Below are 19,239 nucleotides of genomic sequence, written 5' to 3' on the forward strand. Positions count from 1 at the left end.
AGAAAAATGGAGGAGCATGTGTTTTTCCATAGTGTAAGAGTTTATTGAGTAACAGTACACTACGACTTGCATCAGTTTGCCAGATAGTTTTCTTGCCTTAGCTGTCTTCCTGCCTTAGCTGTCTTCCTGCCTTAGCTGTCTTCCTGCCTTAGCTGTCTTCCTGCCTTAGCTGTCTTCCTACCTTAGCTGTCTTCCTACCTTAGCAGTCTTCCTACACCTTAGCAGACTGGCTGAGGTGAATGCAGGCTCTTTTATTCCAGTCTTAATTACTAATATTAACTCAAATCTTAATTGTTAATATTAACTCTCATATCAGAACACACAGGATACAATAAATGTATCTATATAGAGCTATACATATATGTGATTTGCAGAACCTATACAAGGTAAAGAGGCTATACAGTAGTACTATAGGAGCTTTTCAGAAATGGGTGGATTGAAATGTATAGAGATAAGATGCATAAGTGTTTATAGATAAGATCAATATATTGATAAGATAACAAATCCAAACCAGCCTTGGGAAAGAAGCTATTGCTGTCAAGATCAGGCCTTGAAAGAAGCAGAGTAGAAACTGAAGATGTAGCCAGCTGTGGAGTCACAAGAGCAGAACGCAGTGTGCAGCAGGAGCTAAGTCCGAGGGACATGCATATGCCTGAGTCGATAGCAGTGGGCCATGTCAACATGGAGGACTGAGCTGAGGGGTGATTGGGTCTTCTCCACCTGTATCTTATGCATATTCCAGATAACAAATGACAAGTTTGTGCAAGCCTCTGCCATGACCATGCTAGGAATATTCTATTTTATGGGATTCAAGTGAAGGAGTTACACCCTCTCTTGGTCTGGCATGTCTGATCCATTCTTGGGCATGGTTTTACTGATATGATTTTAATGTACTCTTGTGCCCCTGCTATCTCAGTTCACCCCCATACCTTTGTAGGTTAGCACCATTTCTCCTGCTAGGCATAAGTCATCTGTCTGTGCTGTGGGTGGTGTTGGACAGATGGTGGTGTTGGTGAGTCCACCTGCTGCATGTAATTATCTTCCATCCTTAAAATGGGAGTCAAATCTGTTTGTAAAATGAAGTCTGTCAGGGCAAGGTACAACCTGACAAACCATTATACTTTTACACAGTATGAAGTGACTTAGAATAGGACGTAACATGACCTCAGCATGCTCTCAGTTTCATAAAAACAAACACTGATGGGCGTAGACGGTCAGATGGGGGCTGGGGAGATGGCTCAGCGGTTAAGAGCACTGACTGTTCTGCCAGAGGTCCTGAGTTCAGTTCCCAGCAACCACATGGTGGCTCACAGCCATCTCTAATGGGATCTGATGCCCTCTTCCGATGTGTCTGAAGACAGCTGCAATGTACTCATATAAATAAAAAATAAATCTTTAAAAGGTCAGATGGGTCCTGCTGCAGTGATAATGAATGACTCAAGACCCTAATTTTTCATAAGCCATTTAAACTGAAGACCAACAAGAACAACTACAAAACTTCAGACTTAAGCTATACTACAAGTCAAGTGGACATAGCAGGCATTTGCAGAATAACCCATCTAACAGATTCAAAATTTACGATCTGCTATGTGACCCACAGAAATCTCTTAAAACAGGCCAGAAAACAAGTCTTGACAAATATGAAAGAATTAAAACAGTAACATATCTTATCAGATTATAGTTGCTATAACCAGAAACCAATAGCAACAGTAACTATAGAAAATATACAGATATGTGAAAACTGATTTTTATTATTATTGCTGTGTGTGCTCAGACATATGTAATTTGGCAAACATATGGAAGTCAGAAGATAATTTATAGAGTCTGTTTTCTCATTCCAACTTAACATGGGTTCCAGGGCTTGTATTCAGGTCTCCAGACTTGAAGGGGAAGTACCTTTACCCACTGAACCACCTCACTGTGTGTGTGTGTGTGTGTGTGTGTGTGTGTGTGTGTGTGTGTGTGTGTTGGAGTGCATGTGTATATAGGCATGCATACACTCAGCCATACACACTATATAACATTTAAGTATTTCAGGTGTGCTCACGTGTGCTGTAGTATTCGTGTTAAGAGTAGAAGAGCCCTTTAATCCCAGCACTTGGGAGGCAGAGGCAGGTGAATTTCTGAGTTCAAGGCCAGCCTGGTCTACAGAGTGACTTCCAGGACAGCCAGAGCTATACAGAGAAACCCTGTCTCAAAAAACAAAAAACAAACAAACAAAAGAGTAGAAGAGCTCTTGTAGGAGCTGCTTCTCACCTACCACTGTATGGATTTCAGGGAATAAACCGAGGCCATCAGGCTTGGCAGGAAGTTCCATTACCCACTGAGCCATTGTGCCAGTTCCCTGTCAGTACATGCTTGAATGACCAATGGGATAGCTAAAGAATAGGTAGGACATTTAAAGTTACTAGAATCCAGTGAAAGCAAATGTACAATTTCCCAGAACCTTTGACTGCCATTAAAGCAGCTCTGATGAGAAGCTTAGAGCTTTAATGCTTATAGCAAAAATCAAAAGGATCTCAAATAAATAAGCCCAACAGGATACTTCAAAGTGTTAGAAACAAGAGCCAGCCAAACCCAAAAGCAGCATTCAAGATCAGGGCAGGAATTAATGAAACAGGCACTAAGAGTAACATATGACCAGTCAGACAGAGTTGGTTCTTTGAATAGTAACCAGAAAAAAGAAAGGACCCAAGGATCATAAAACTGAATATGAAAAGGATGTTTATTCTAGACTCAGCGAGGCGCCCAGGATGGGAGCACTCTGAGAACCGGTTTCACAAAGACTCGAGAAGAGTCTAGACATGGATGAATTCCTAGAGATGGGGCCTGCTAAATTACTAAACCAAGTAAGTGTAATGACGCAGTGAAGTAAGGAAGAACAAAACGTCTTCCAACCAAAGGGCCCAGGACCAGATGAGGTCACTGCCAATCCTAAAAACCCTCTTGGGATGAGCTAAGACCTGTACTGGTCAGACTGTTCTACAAATGGGAAAGAGGAGGCAAACTACCAAACCCACTCCACCGAGTAAGCATCATTATCCTGAAACCGAAACTAGGGAGAGACAGAGCATCACCGCTGTAGTCAGACTCCTTGATAGATACAAAAACAACTGCACGTACCTGTTTGGGTTTCACTCTGATTGGTCCAGAAACACATTAGAATTATTATTATTATTATTATTATTATTATTATTATTATCTAGGAAATTTACCAGAAATTTTAAGGGATTGGTGGCAAATTCCTGCCATTGAAAGACTTCATGTTTCTGGCTTCTGCTTCCCAGTGACTCCAATATGGCTCCCAGGAGAGCAAAAGAGCTCCCCGTGGACCTCCTTGTCTTCTGCATGGTCTGTGCTGAGAGACAGTAAACTCCAAACAGGGATCCTTCTTGAGATCTTGTCGACCCCAAGTAGACATATTCCCTATTACACAGGGAATCTCAAAAGGTGACAAGTGGTTCTACATGAAATTAGAAAGCTTAAAGCACCCATTTACATAAAAGAAAAACCTTATAACCTTCTGGTTTCAACCAAGGATGAAAATCAATAAATGTCATACAACACAGAGATAAACTTCTGTATATGAACTGCATGATCAACTCAAATATAAGTTTGAGTTGAGGCCCTTGACAAAGTGTAGAATCCTGTAATAAAGAATAGAGGAACATATCTCAGGATAATGAAGGCTACACATGCTAGATCTTTAGTCAGCATTATACTAAACAGGAAAAACTGAAAGCAATTCTTCTGAAGTCAGTGATGAGCCAGGGTGCCCACTCTCTCTTCCTATTCAGTATAGTGCTCAGTCTTAACAAGGGACACAAATAATAAAGGAAAAATGGAAAGTATCCCTATTTTTAGATGATCTGACCTTATATTTAAAAGATTCTAAAGATTTGATTAGGAAACCATGAAACCTAATACACACTTAAGCAAAATAACAACATACAAAAATATCATCTTTTCTATATATAATAAACTTTCTAAGAAAGGAATAATGGGAAAATCCCATTTGCCATAAACCAGATGGATAAAAGGCCTGGAAACTGAGCCACCTGAAGCAGTAAGGACCTCTGCAGCAAAGCGTAAGGTGCTGAGGACAGCGATGGCATTGGGGAAGCACTATCTGCTGACTGATGTAGAGCATTCATGTTGTCAAGTGGTTGTGTAGTCAATGTAATCCTAATCAAAATCCTGGTAATGTTCTTCACAGAACTATAAAAATAATTAAAACTGACATAGAAGCATAAGATTTCTAAATAGCCAAAGCAATCTGAATCAGAAAGAGTAATGCTGGAGCCTGTGTATCACACTATATTAACGAGTTAAAGGGACAAACCTGTATGACACTAGGAAAAAGGAAGATGTAGACAAGTCACAGTTACATTCCCTGCCACCTAGTCTTTGACATATGTATCTGAGACATGTGTTAGAGAAAGGACAGCACCTGATAACCTTTTTTAAGTAAACAGTTAGATAATGTAAAAAAAACGAAAAACAAATGGAACAGGGGGTTTCTATCTGTAGAAGAGAGAAGTGGAACAGGGGGTTTCTATATATAGAAGAGAGAAACAAAAATCAATTTAAAGTGGATCAAAGATGTTGACATAAGAAGTTTGAAATACTGGTGAAAAACATCCTGAAAATACTCAAGCGGTAAAAACAGAGCCGCACGGGAGATCTCAAGAGTTTAGAAAGAGGTTCTGAAAAGAACTCCAGTAGCACAGGGACTCTCAAAAGGTGACAAGTGGTTCTACATGAAATTAGAAAGCTTAAGCTGAGTGTGGTTGCATATGCTTTGGGAGGCATAAGCAGGTGGATCTCTTGAGTTTGAGAACCCCTCTCTCAAAAAAGAGAAAACAAAAGGAAAAGAAAAGAAAGAAAGGTGAAAGAAAAAAGTTAAAGAAAGAAGGGAGTGAGAGAGGGAAAGATTGAAATTGAGAGAGAGACAGAGAAAGAGAGACAGAAACAGAGAGAGGAGTGCTTCTGCAAAGCAAAGGAAATAATAGTGAAGAGAGCCGAAACTAAGCAAGTGGGGCTGGTGAGGGGACAGCCTGAGTTCCTGAGTTCAGTGCCTGTGATCCACATGGGGGTTGTCAGGTCAGTGGCCAGTGCCATAGCCTCTAACGGCTACTGGCATGTGTATGTGTGCAGACACACACTAAATAGAACAAAGAAGGGTCTTTGCCAGCTACAGTCTGGACAGCAAACTGATATCTAGGATATATAAAGAAGGACAAAAATAAACACCAGCAAAATTGTCCAATTGGTAAGTGGGTTAATCTGCTGAGCAGACTAGTCTCAAAGGAATTAGTATAAATTCCCAGTTAGTATTTGAAAAGGTGTTCAACATCCTCAGCCATTAAAACAGTTTTAATTAAAACTGTTTTGGAGCCGGGCGTGGTGGCGCATGCCTTTAATTGGGGAGGCAGAGGCCAGCCTGGTCTACAAAGTGAGTTCCAGGACAGCCAGAGCTATATAGAGAAACCCTGTCTTGAAAAAACAAACAAACAAACAAACAAACAAAGAAAAAACTGTTTTGGAAGTCCATCTCACCCAAGGAAGAATGACTGCTATCAGGATAACAAATGTTGGCCAAGCTGTGCTGAAAGAGAAACCGTTATTCACTACAGTGGCTGGTGCAGAAGTCACTGTAGAAGTCAAAGCAGAAGCTCCTAAAAAACAAAGCCTAAAAATACAGCTACTCTGTGATGCAGCTAACCCGCTAAACCCGCTCATGGGTGTGCACCGGGGCACTGAGTAACAGCCATGCCATGCCTTGTGCTCCTGGGCTTTAAGCTGTAATACTGATCACAAGAGCTGACGGATTGAAGCAGCAGAGCTATCCACACCTGTTTACCAATAGCCTGGGTCTTATTTCACAAGTACAGTAGTTTTTTCACTCTGATTGGTCCAGAAACACATTAGAATATTTGTCTGTATTATCTAGGAAATGACCAGAAATTTTAAGGGATTGGTGGCAAATTCCTGCCATTGAAAGACTTCATGTTTCTGGCTTCTGCTTCCCAGTGACTCCAATATGGCTCCCAGGAGAGCAAAAGAGCTCCCCGTGGACCTCCTTGTCTTCTGCATGGTCTGTGCTGAGAGACAGTAAACTCCAAACAGGGATCCTTCTTGAGACCTTGTCTACCCCAAGTCCTTAGCCTCCTGCCTCATTCTCTTCTGCAGCTCTCATGACCCCTAAAATGCCTTGTAGAGAGCCTCACTTCCTGCAGGCTTCAGACAGTGTCTGCCCTGTGTGGGGAAGATGGCTAGCTGCATGTGGACCCTCAGCGGAGTCCGCTTTCCTCTCTCTGACTTTGGTCTCTATGCGAGTTTCTAAGTTCAGGGCCTTGCTGCCCTCTCAGGCTTTTTCTCAGAGCTGGGGAGGGGTAGGTTTGGTGGCAAGTAGCATGGAAGAGACCAGCACTGGTCCTGAATGTGGGCTCAGGAGCAGCAGGACCGCTGTTGTCCTGCATTTCGTGATTAGCCTTAACCTAAGCCTGGCTGAAAACTGACAGCTGGGCAGCCATGACTCATTTAAATGTGACTTTCCCCGAACTAGAAATAGACATTTTTTTTCTAAGGGATCTAATACTTGACTAATTAACTCTACCTTCTGGCTAGAATATGTAACCTTGGAAGTGCTGCTATATTTAGAATAATCTCTAAGAATGACAGTGTAGAATTTCTGCTTTTCATAGCACCTTAATTAATTTTCTTTTGTTTTGGAAAGTACTTCAGGTGGTGGCTTTTTTTTTTTTTTTTTTCACTTGCTGGTGCTTCAGATCCCATCTGGAGTCAGGAACAGGGAGGGCTCAGGCTGTGCTCCCTGACAGGAAGTGACGTGTGAGTGCAGCTGCACGGAGGGCTCCTTAGGCACCTCTGTTAGTGACCACTCCAGAGACTGATCCTGTCAGAAAGACAGCTGTGAGTGGCTTAGAGCTCCACAGGGCTAGATGACTGACTGACTAAGCAGGCCGTGTTTACCAGGCTGCTTTCTAACGATCTCACCCTCCATCTCTGTGCCAGGCCTCCTGGACACAGCTCGTCCCATGCATGTGTGCCTGGATGCTCCCTCCCTGCCTCCCTCCATCTCTCCTAACCTTCCTTTCTGTCTTTCCTTGTATCTTTTGTAGGTTGCATTGAAAGTATCCTAAAGGATAATTGTGAAAAACACATATAAACTATTAAATTAACTTCCTAGATAAATTTTAGATTTGGCTTTAAATTTCCTGAAGCTGAAGATAAAAGAAAATCAGCTGTCTAGTTTTCTAGATAAAACACACTCAGCTCTAGTTCTCCAGCTCAGAAGGACTTGAGGCAGCTGTACAGACTGAAGAGGAAGGTGCTCTTAGCACTGCTTCCTGAGGGCCTGAGACTCTCCTGGACCTTGTTGCTGAACTTGTCTTTGCTTTTAGCTCCCTTCCTGTTTGTGTCTCGGTGAACATCTTTTTGGGTTGGGTTTGACGGGCTGGCACTGGGTCTCTGTACCTAGAGGCTGGTATGGAACGTGGGGCCGCTTCACCTACTGCTTCCTGAAACAGTCTTTCTTCCCTCTGTCCACTTCTATTTCACCTACCCTGGTGCCCTTCTTGGGCTTTCCCAATTCCTGTCAGCTTTCTTTATTCCTTGTCATTCCTGTTTTCTTTTGCTCCTGTAATTTGATATTTTAAACACTGTCTTTCAAGTCACTGGTTTCTTAGGTTTACTGAGGCTTGCTGGTAATACTTGACAATGTTATGTTTGGTCTACGTGTTCTTCATCTGTAGGAGTTTTTAAAATTCATTTTCAAAGATAATGAGAGAATCAAATATAACCAGCTGTTGTCCAGAAACACAGCGCCAGGTTGCCCCAAATTCCATGTTCTAAAATGGTGTTAATTTCACAAAGTTTTTATAAAATTATAAATCAAAGCATGGTTAATGCATTGTTCGACATATTAGGGTGGGTTGGAACAGAGCCAGGAACTCTTTGTTATCGGACTCAGAGATTATCTGCTGCCATCTTGACCTTCTGTTGACGCAAAGGATTGATTTGATAGTCATGAGGCTCTTGGGTCCCCCATGGAGGTGTAGGCAAGAAAGAGGTGGCTATTGGGAGGCTGAAGGGAGCCCGAAGACTGCTCACCACCCTCGTCATCGTAGCTCTCCACAGTCACAGCCATGTCACCCATTCCTCAGCCATGTACAGCATTTAAGATGTATTTGACTTTTTTCTTTTTCTGAAGACATGAGTTCACAGTTCCTTCTGTTAGCCAAGCAATCACCTTTTGTGCATACAAAGACTGACTAGCGCTCTGTGTCCCACTGTGCTATTGCAGTCACCAAGAGCAGGAATGGTTAAACATCGCCGACTCTTCAGCTGCCAGGAACCAGATCTAAAGTGTTTTCAGCCTCAGGATCTGAGATACATGTGCTGTGTAAACTTAGGAATAGTGCACCTAATGTCAACACAGTAAAACCACACTGTGGCCTGAGGATTTAAGGCAACAGATGAGAGAAGGGAGCAATTTTATTTATTTATTTATTTATTTATTTATTTATTTATTTATTTTTGGTTTTTCGAGACAGGGTTTCTCTGTGTAGCCCTGGCTGCCCTGGAACTCACTCTGTAGACCAGGCTGGCCTTGAACTCAGAAATCCGCCTGCCTCTGCCTCCTGAGTGCTGGGATTAAAGGCGTGTGCCACCACACCCGGCAGAAGGGGGCATTTTTAATCAACTAGAAATGGCATTTTAAACTACATAGATAATGTTGCTCGTCTACAATTGTGTTTATTTGTTATGACAGTTTTGTTGATGTTTGGAGTGTTATATTTTGTTCTTCCACTTTTGGAGCTGTTCGGGAAGGGTTAGGAGGCATGGCCTTGTTGAAGGAGGCGTGTCAGTAAGGGTGGGCTTTGAAGTTTCAAAAGGCCGTGCTATTTCCAGTTAGCTCTCTCTGCTTCCTACTGGGGCTCAAGATGTGAGCGCGCAGGTTCTGCCCCAGTGCCAGGCCTGCCTTCTTCCTGCTGTGCTTCCTGGCATCATGATGTCACCTGCTCTATCGCTCTGAAACTGAGAGCCCAAGTAAAGCCTTCTATCAACTGCCTTGGCTATGCTGTCTTATGACAGCACTAAAAACATAGCTAAGACGTGTGTGTGTGTGTGTGTGTGTGTGTGTGTGTACATTTGGGCATATGTGTGTGGACGCCAGAGGCTGATGCTAAGTTTCTTGAGATTCTTGAGATTCTGTCCACATTATCTTTGGAGATAATGTATTGCCCCAATGCCAGGGCTCACAGATTTAATTCGTCTAGCTAGCAAAGTAGCTTCAGGCATACACACTGGTCTCTGACTTCCAAGAGTTGGGTAGTAAGCATGTACCACCAGGCCAGGCATTTATACATGTATTAGGGATCTGAACTCCAACCATCATGCTTGCATGACAAGCATTTTACTGAATGAGTTGGCATCCTAGCCTAGGAAACATAGAGTTCTTAAATACAAAGTACCATGATGGCTGTTATTAGGGACTTAGTTTGGATTCTTTTGTTGTTGTTTTGTTTTATAATTTGGATTAAAAGAGCCCAATTTTTTGGTTTATTTTCTGAAAAGAATAAATTAGGTCAGAGTTACTTTAAGGTAATGAGAGATCTAAGTCTGTCACAGGACTTTCAATCCTGTGACTTACAATCTTTCAATCCACAGAGCCTTTAATCTGTATCTTAACATTGTAATATTAGAAGAAACAATAATCAGCTGGTGTGGTAGCCACGCCTTTAATCACAGCACTTTGGGGCAGAGGCAGGCGGATTTCTGAGTTCGAGGCCAGCCTGGTCTACAGAGTGAGTTCCAGGACAGCCAGGGCTACACAGAGAAACCCTATCTCGAAAATCCGGAAAAAAAAAAAAAAAAAAAAAAAACATAGTAATCAGATTGATTGGATCAAGTTAAATTTCTTTTCCATTTCTTTAGCAAGAAAACTGCTGGCTTTTTTAAGAGTTCGAATTTAAAATAGAGGTATCTCCAAATGGAATGCCTTTTGAAATATTTAACATAAGTCTTTGCCAATTTAAAAATAAAAGTTTTTAAAATCCAAATTATATTTAATAATGAAATGATCTTTCTGTATAGAAAAAGTGAGCAAAAGCCTTGAATCCTGAGGTTAGAGATTCAGTGGTTAAGAATGTTTATAGGTCACTCAAAGGACCTGAGTTCAGTTCCCAGCACCCACTCTAGATGGCTCGTAACACCTGTGACTCCAGCTCCAAAAAATGACGCCCTGCTCCAGAGTCACAGGAACCTACATGTGCACTCACACTGCCGTGGCTGTGAGCTAGCGAAATTCATGTGCTGGGCCTGTGAAGTTGGAGAGAGCTACGTTGGGACTGCCAGCAGGGCCTTGGGATGAGCATCAAGCTAGGTGGAAGCAGTGTTTGTATACCTGGATCATAAAAGCAAGTTTAGCTCCTGTGCACTCAGTCTTCCTAGTGCTGCAACCTATTAATACAGTTCCTCATGTTGTGGTGACTCCCAACGATAAGATTAATTTTGTTGCTGCTTCATAGCTGTAATTTTGCTACTGTAATGAATTGTAATGTAAATATCTGATATGCAACCCTTGTGAAAGGGTTGTGTGACCCTCCCCGCCCCCAAGGGGTTTCCACACACAGGTTGAGAACCTCTACTCTACAGATTATGACTCACATCTCCAGCCTGGATTCTGACTGAGATTTTTGGCTAGGCAGATTGTTCTCTATAGAGACAGAAGCCAAGTTAAATGTGGCGCAGGTCTTTGTGAGCTGACAGTTGGATTTTGCCATTAGGCTGTCATTGGCTGGTGTCTGATTAGGCACCATTGCTATCTGGAGCACAGCTGCCACTCAGACCGATACACTGGCAGCTCAGGCTCTACTTCCTGTTTCTCCTTGACTTCAGAGCCCAGCCCTGTGGCGCTCTAGTGTACAGAGTGCACTTGGCCATGAGTGCTGGGAGAGCTGGATGTCTGCTTCTTGTTCTGTCCTTGGAATCTGTGGGTACCGGCAGTTTTCCATCTGGTGCCGTGCCAGAGCAGGAGGAAGGCTGTAGTCTCTTAGGGCAGTGGCAACTTTCTAGGGTAGTTCCTCTATAGTTCTGTCATCTGATCTGAGTGTGGCCCAGTCCTGTTTCTAAGAGTTGAGTTTTCGTTGGGCTGCAACCTGTGAGCAGTTTACTAGTTGTGACTTTGTGATAGTGAAGTCTGAGGCCTCCTGCTGACCTCAAGTCTGAAAGCTTTCTATGTGCCTGGCATAACTGTGAATGCTTAAACACGAGCTGTTCTGTTGATGATCGCAACGCTTTCCTTATTGAAACTAGCAGCTTTGACCTAGTAGTGAAGACAGTATCATCTACACCGAGGAGGACTCCCACGGAGGAGGACTCAGTGCTGCCTCCTGGCAAGTGAGAGCTACCCCAGCATTACACCGAGGACCTGACTTCTTCTGCAGGGAACACTGAAATGAATTTGGCTTTGAACATTTTTCGAGTAATGTAGCAAATTCTCAGTGTGGCCACGGGAAGAATTAGGTTCCTGGCTTTCTGGTAACAGACAACAAAAATGAACACGATTTCCCAATAATTAAAAAACTCAATAACAAAACAATGTTATTTGATGAGGCAGTGCCTTAGTTTCCTTTTACTGTGATCAGACACCAGGACAGAAGCGACTTGGAGAGGAAGGGCTTGGTTCACAGTTCCTGTTTGTACTCCATCACTGCAGCACAGCTCAGGTAACAGGAACGTGAAGCAGTCTCATCACACCCACAATGGAGAGGGATGAGCAGTGCTTACAAGCTAGTGCAGGCTGCCCTTCCAGGACCCTTCTGTGAAGTGTTGCTGCCTACAAATAGTGTGTTCTTCCTCTCAATTAACCCAGGAAACTCTGACACAAATGCCCACAGGCCAACCCAGTCCACACAGGCCCTCGATGATGCTCCTTCACTGGTGATTCTACAATGTATCAAGTTGCTAACCATCATAAGCAGTTCAGATGCAAACGATTTTTCAGGTAGGGTAGGTTGTATTTGTAGGATTATTCCTATAAGGAAGTTTCGCTAATATTTTGGATCCAACAAGAACCAAGTGTCTGTTGAACACACTCACCTGGCTCTTAATATAAATGCTCCTTAGTGAAAGAAGGGAGGGATCGTACTGTCTCACACAGGCTTGCTGCCTTCATACATTAGCATAGTTAAGACGGCTGAGGAAAGAGACCAGGATACAGGGCTGTGCTCCATGGCTCTTCTCAGTCATCTGTCCGATCTGCCAAGAAGTATGGCTGCGGGCTGGCTGTTTCAGGTGAGCCTCTAGAGCCAACAGACTCACTAGCTCGTATGCATAAGAACTCAGAGCCACAGAGAGCACATCCTGCCTGCCCAGATGTTGGCACAGAGCACTCAGGAGTTGGTAGTGGAGTAGATCGGCCTTCAGATGCTCCTATGAAATTGTGGGAGTGAGACTCAGAACTAGAGAAGGAAACTAGCAAAAATCGCTGGACTAATCAGCAAAGTAATAACCATATCACAGACATAGCGCCATTTAGAATGAAACGGCTTAGTTCATTCATATTAGATTACAGCCCAAAGAAGGGATTGAGATAGAGAGAAACTTTCAAGGGTCAGTCAGGCTAAGGCTTGTTCCTTACACCAGCGTGAGTGCTCTGCTTCGTGCTCGTTGGTTTTAGCCTGTTAATTAAATTACCCTAGAGGAAACTTGGCTGTCAGTGAAGTAACATCGGGCCTGTTGATAAATGCCAAGGAAGGAACTTAAAGGCAGATCAGGCTTTGGGGCTGAAGTTTTTATTTTTTTTTAAATGGGGCTTCAAACACCTATCTAGGACTGGAGGTGGTGATGCACGCCTTTAATCTCCATTCTTGGGAGGCAGAGGCAGGTGGAGATCTCTGAGTTCCAGCATTAAGTCTACAGAGCAGGTTCCAGGGCTACACAGAGAAACCATGTCTCAAGAAAAAAAAAGAAAGAACAGGCTAGGAAGACAATTCCAGCAGAGTGATTCCCTCCTGGCTCTCCTCTTCCCGTGCCGAAGCACATGAATTACCTCTGCTTCTCCTTCTAGGCCCCTGCTCTTCCAGACAAGTGAACATGTGGCCGACAGCCCCGCAGTGGGAGACATTATACCATTCAGCATCGTCATTCAGTTTCTGTTCACAAGAGCACCAGCTGAGCTGAAATCCCCCTTCCAGGTAATGAAGTGAGGGGGGCTTCTCAGGCAGTGTGTGAGTGAGTGTCCTCTCGAAGTGGGCTGCTGGCTCCCTCCAGCTTTAGTTAGTCTCCATGGCTCTCTGAAAGTGAACAGAGATGGAAGGAACCTCTAGTGCCTGCGTGTGTTTTCTTGGCGAGCAGTCTAAAATTTACCTCTTGAGTCCAGAATTAGCCCTTTATAAAAGTCTCAACTGACTAGTGTCCTCTGCCTACAGTCTTAGCACTCAGGAAGCTGAGGCTGGAGGATTGCCATGAGTTCCTTGTCTGCCTGAAGTACAGAATGAGACCCTGTCTCAAAAGTCATCACCATCAGGCTGGGTCTACATAGTGGTACACACCTTTAATCCCAGTGCTCTGGAGGCAGAGGCATATGATCCCTGTGAGTTCAAGGCTAGCCTGGTCTACAGAGTTCCAGGACAGCCAGGACTACACAAAACCCTGTCTCCAAACAAAGAAACAAGCAAAAAAAACCAAAACCTATCATCAAACAAAACAGAAATGACAGAAATAATTTATAGTCATAATGATCTGTTGATGGAGGCCTGTTTATTTGTTTGTTTGTTTGTTTATGTATTTATTTGGGGGCCCATGTCAGCAGATTAAGGGTTTTGGGTAATCAGGTGCATGAAGCCCTGTGCCACCTTTTGTACTTTCTTCAGGAAGTGTGAAGATCATCTTACCCTCAGTCATCAGTGTTTTTGTGCCAGTGTTTGCCACCATTTGCTGAGAATGCTTTTGTTTCTGTGTTGCATCCCTGCAGAGGGCAGAATGGTCTCATGCTCGCTTCTCCCAGTGGCTGGATGATCACCCATCTGAAAAGGACAGGCTGCTCCTCCTCAGGTAAAGCTGTGTGCTCTAGGGGTGCACAGGGTGGTCCAGGAGAGGGAATACAGGCGTGGGTGGTGAAGGGGCAGGAACTGTGTGGGCGTACACAGTTATGTGTCTCCGTGTGGCCACTTCATTGCATAGGCATTTGCATGTCAGATCCCTCTGCAGTGTACGACTGAGCACAGGGACTATCTAATCTTCCCAGACCTTCACATTGCCCTGTACCAACATGTGTGCCAGTATTTGCCGCCATTTGCTGAAGAATGTACTTTGTTCACTGTGGCAGCCCCACAGAGGGCAGAGTAGTCAGTCCATGGACAGTTGTCCCTGCTACAGCCTAAGGAGCGTGAGCACTAGTTTTAAACAATGTCACTTATGAGAGGACTCACTTTGGCTCTGTATCTTGTGTTGTTTTCATGTGCTGCAGTCACTGACATGGTGGCACTCAGAGGGAGTGAACTTTGAACAGTGACAGTTCCTGTAACTCGGAACCTATTTAAATACCACACTTTCCCTGGTTGTGGCCCAGGCGCATGTGCACATCTCCAGCCATGAGCATGGTGCATTAATACTTCCGTCAATGCTCCCCTCTGAATCCACGCTCAGAACACAGCCCCAGAGAGCTCCTCTCCCTGCTGTTTTGTTCAGCTGACTCAGCGACTTGTATTGACCCGTGATCCCCCTTGCTGAAGCTTCCTTCCCTTGCTTGTTCCTGATGGAACCTTTCTGACTTCTTCCCCAGCCATTCCAGCTGCTGACTGCTTCTTTTTGTCCATTTGTTAAATGTCATGGTCCACATTTTGTTTCTAGTTTTTTTGCACCCAGGTGAGCTAGTGCAGACACATGCCTCTTTTAGACACACACACACACACACACACACACACACACACTCCTCCCAATAGGCTGAGGTATGGAACTCACTTGAATGGGGTCTTAGGTCAGCAGACTTGCTGTCAGACATCTGCATTCAAATATACCACAGAAACCTCAACCCCCAAATGTTTTAATTTAATCATCCCTCAAACACCCTATATTCCTAGTTACCCTGTCACCGGAGGCCACCATCACTGAACCAGCCACACTAGAAAATGAGTAAGTCCTCAGTCAGCTCCTGTCCACCTGGTTGTCTAATATCAGTTACCATTGCTGTAACCCCTGAATGCATTCTCTACTCTGGCAATCTAGGTGTATGGATAAGGCAGGCCCGCTAGCTCATCTGAGCCTCAGTCAGGTAAAGGGTTTCACTGAAGAAGGTGAGCCACAGGTGTGGTGTCAGAACTTGTAGGAACCTGTGTGGGATAAGGAAGATGAGCCCGGGTTCTGTTGTTCCTTATCTTTTCTCACTAAGAAGCTGGCCCATACAGGAGAAATGCTGAGCACTGAGCTTCCTGTCAGTATCTAGGCCTAGTTAACCCTGCTCATGGAAAAGGGTTACGATGTAGTCAGGACATTTGGGTTTCAATTTGCAATGTCTCTGTGGCTTCTTTTCTGAGTCCCAAATATGCACTCAGCCTATCTGAGTGTATCAATTTATATTATCAATATAGTTGATAATAGGAAATGATTCAGCAGGCCTTGAAATGAGTTCATCTATATGGCTGTCTTGCTGTGGGTTTGTGATCACAAATCTGTTTTCTTCTGCTTCTTTTAAAAAATGTCTCCTGGGCGATCTTATCATTGATGCTGTTGCTAAGCTCACATTTAGCAAGTGAAAGCCCTACTCATAAATACTGCCTAGTCCCAGCCACTCCCATCCCCTACACCCCGTCTGTCTTACACACACACCAGACCCCAGAACCTTCCTGCTTGAAGCCTGCCTGGGGGATCCACAGAAACTGTACTGTCACAGCACCCTGCCTCTTAGCAAGAGTAAACCTTTGTCTTAGAGGGTGTGCTTTCTTACATGTTACTCAAAAGTGCTTTGATCCTGCCTACCAAAGATGGATGCTTCTCTCCCTATAGACAGACCCAGGGCAAGCGGTGTCTCAGATGTCAGCAACTCCTTTAGCTTCTTGGGGGGCCTCGCTCTGCTCCTCCCACCTGCTAGGCTGTTAGAAGTAGGGAAGGTGTGGGACAGCGAGTGCTGCTGCTGAGACTGCAAAGGCGAGTTCTCTTCTGCCTGGCTAACAGTGAAGCTGACTTTAAAGTCAGAGCAATCACTGACCCAGGCCAGGGAGGAAGTTGGGGGCTGCACCAGCTCAGCTACCAGATGCTCCCAACATGTGTGCTTGGGAGCAGAGGTGCTCACCTGGCTCAGACCATGCACTGAAGACAAAGTGTCAGTTTGCACACAAAGATTCCCGGGCTCTGGGGAAATGGTTGGATCTGCCTGTGTATCTTACAAACAAAATATAAATCTGTTTATCTTGGTACTTGCAGGGGAGAGCAATGCATCATATTGTTGCCCATAGGTTGAAACCATTTAGCCTTCACTAGTGCCTAATGGTATTTTTATCCATTGTTACAGAAAACACGCGGAACTGTATGAATCCTTGCCCCCTTAGCCTTCTTGCCATTATCCAGAACCCATAGGCTAGGTCTTATTCTCCCAGCTTGTCTGTTTCTAAAATCTCAAATGCCTTAAAATTCACTTATAATTTTAGTACTAATCACAATGAAGTTTTTAATGCCTGACAAATTGTAAAACACCTAACCTTGGTGTGTCACCTAACAGTGTGACCTATTAACCCAGGCCAATCCTTTAGTATTAAACCCATTCTTTCTCCTATGTCAGGGTAACTTCAGCAGTCTTGTGTGGTTACAAACCTCTTACATAATGTTTGCCTGACTTCCAAGAAAGCTAATGTTTTCCTGAAGCAAATGAAGTAATTTAATAAATGCTTAAAAATCCTGCTCTTGATTTTTCATGTGGGAGGGCAGCTTAATCTGTTTTCTCACTGTCGTTCTAATGGTGTTCTTGATGAATATCAAAAGAAAAATCTAACCAAACTTACTTCTAAACTTCCTTCAATGTGATATATAATGTATATGCTTAGCCCTACGAATGCAAAGAGTGTTTTTTTAAGTGCACTTTGTAAATAGAACAGTGTGTCCACCATGGAACATTAGTTTCTAAGATTTTCCACTTATTTCTTAAGACTGGAAAATGTACATGTGTGTGCACATGTGCATGCACACATACCCAACTGCTTCAAGATGGTTGAGCCCTTTTTCAGCCTGGCTTTGAAGACATTTGTGGAGTTGGAGCAACTGCCTAAACTGGTATGCCAACTGGCAAAGAAACAATTTTCAAATTTATTAAAAAAACAGAGAGAAGTAACTCCTTAAGGGTTGGTTCTGATACCTGACATTGGACCATCCCACAAAATGATGCTAAGAGCACTGACTTCTGTCTGGTAGTTAGGATTACTGATTAATGGGACTTGAGGCTAGGCATATGACCAGAGTAACAGGATTACATCTAATTGGAGAAGTTGGCTTAGTAATGGCCGGTCCATACTCCCACATAACCAAAGGATGCACTCCCTCACACCCTGAACACAGCATGAGGCTAGCCTTCAGGAATTTCAAAATGCTGGGTACTCTGTAGTCAGGATTTTCATATCTGTGTGACTCCAGGGTAATTTTTGCTACCTAGTGTTAGGAAGAGGAAATGTTTACAGCTGAGCCCTAAATGATAAAGAGCCGTCTAGGGAGAACACAAGAAAGGGCATTCATCCCAAAGATAAGAGTAAGTGTGCAGATGATAGAGAGAGCTCATTTCTTTAATTGTAAGATATGTGCATGGTCAAAACCAAACAGGCCCTCTGCCAACTCCTATCTGAGGGAGAAATATACTATTTTGATTTCTTCCCTGATTGGATACTGGCCTTAGCTGCAGCAAGTGAAGTACAAAGTAAATTTGTGGATCTTTTTCAGCCCAAAGAGGCATAAAGGGCTGCATAGCTGTTTCCAACAAAGCTGGGTTGTCTGGGGAATCCCTCTTGCAAACAGTGGAGAGCAGGCGATGCTAAAGACCCAGCTAGCAGCTTTAAAAATAAGACAGAAAGCATTTAACAGAAACAAGGTGGTCGGCAGGGGGCCAGATGTGGAAATAGGTGGGGTGAGTTTGAGGACCTTGTAACTGATCCCGTAGAGATGGGAATGAGAGTTTGAAGGGAACTAGTTCCCTGGGCTCCATGATGGAAAGAGGAACAGAACGATGCCAAGCATTTGGTAGCTGACCAAACGACATCTAGAAGCAATGTTACTTAAAATGTCTAAAAGACAGATGGACACAAGTAAAGAACACATCTGAACAACACTGGCTATTTCCAGTGTTTGGGAATAAACAACAGAATTGCTAAATGGGACGTGCAATGAGTATGTATGCAGAACAGTGGGGACTTTATAAAGAAGTACCAACTACAAACCACTTAGCTTTACTTGGCAAACATACACAGGTCTTCCCATGGAGACCACTGTTCTAACCTTGTAGCTTCCCTACAGCTCTGCTGTGGTGGTGGGAAATGACCTAGGTATAAAGGAACAAGCCAAGGGCCATGAATGCTGCTGCCATTTGCTGACTCCTGTCCCCAGTACAAACCAAAGATTATCAAAGCAATGGCACAGCAACACATGGAAGTACTTGGCTAAGTTCAGACTTCCCATCATAAAACCTACCAAAACCTAAAAACCCTAAAATGCTGTAGCTGTAGGCGGCCCTGTCTGTTACTATGTACGCAAAGGGTCTGTCTGAGCATGTGTGTCCAAGGCTTTTTCTCCCCTAGCTGAGCTCTGAGGGAGACACAGCTATGGCCATTCTTTCATGTGCCTTCAGGACAAAGGAAAAGAGCACATACTGAAATGAAGACTGAAATCAGCCATACTGCACCACTCACCTGGCACAGCCACTGTAGCTCTAATGCACGTGTAAAGGCTGCTGACACTGGCCCGTGGCACTGCGCTGTTCCAGGAACAGGTATCTTGTTGTTTCCATATCGATGCTACCAAAACTGTTGGACTTATGACAGTTTTCTTTTGCATTTACAGGGGAGCCCTGGAAGCTTATGTTCAGTCAGTGAGAAGCAGGGACGGTAAAGAATTTGCACCAGTTTATCCCATTATGGTTCAGCTGCTTCAAAAGGCTATGTCTGCTCTTCAGTGACCTGCAGTCTCCATGAACAGACCCGTCCAAAGGTGGCAACTACAACTAAAGATCATGGTTGA

General features: G+C 43.8%; 1 protein-coding gene across 2 annotated transcripts in view; it reads left to right on the forward strand.

Moving 5' to 3' along the window:
- Positions 1–19,239, forward strand: part of Cog5 (component of oligomeric golgi complex 5) — a 303,977-nt gene that overhangs the window by 271,522 nt on the left and 13,216 nt on the right. For both annotated transcript variants that reach the window (XM_021179459.3, XM_021179458.3), the window contains exons 20-22: positions 13,097–13,223; positions 14,003–14,082; positions 19,063–19,209. In XM_021179459.3, the coding sequence (XP_021035118.1) occupies positions 13,097–13,223; positions 14,003–14,082; positions 19,063–19,177 (322 nt within the window). In that variant the 3' untranslated portion in view covers positions 19,178–19,209. The remainder of the gene's footprint in view (positions 1–13,096; positions 13,224–14,002; positions 14,083–19,062; positions 19,210–19,239) is intronic.

The sequence above is a fragment of the Mus caroli genome, unplaced genomic scaffold (genome assembly GCF_978045245.1).
Source record: "Mus caroli unplaced genomic scaffold, Mus_caroli_1 scaffold_14, whole genome shotgun sequence".
Lineage (NCBI taxonomy): Eukaryota > Metazoa > Chordata > Mammalia > Rodentia > Muridae > Mus > Mus caroli.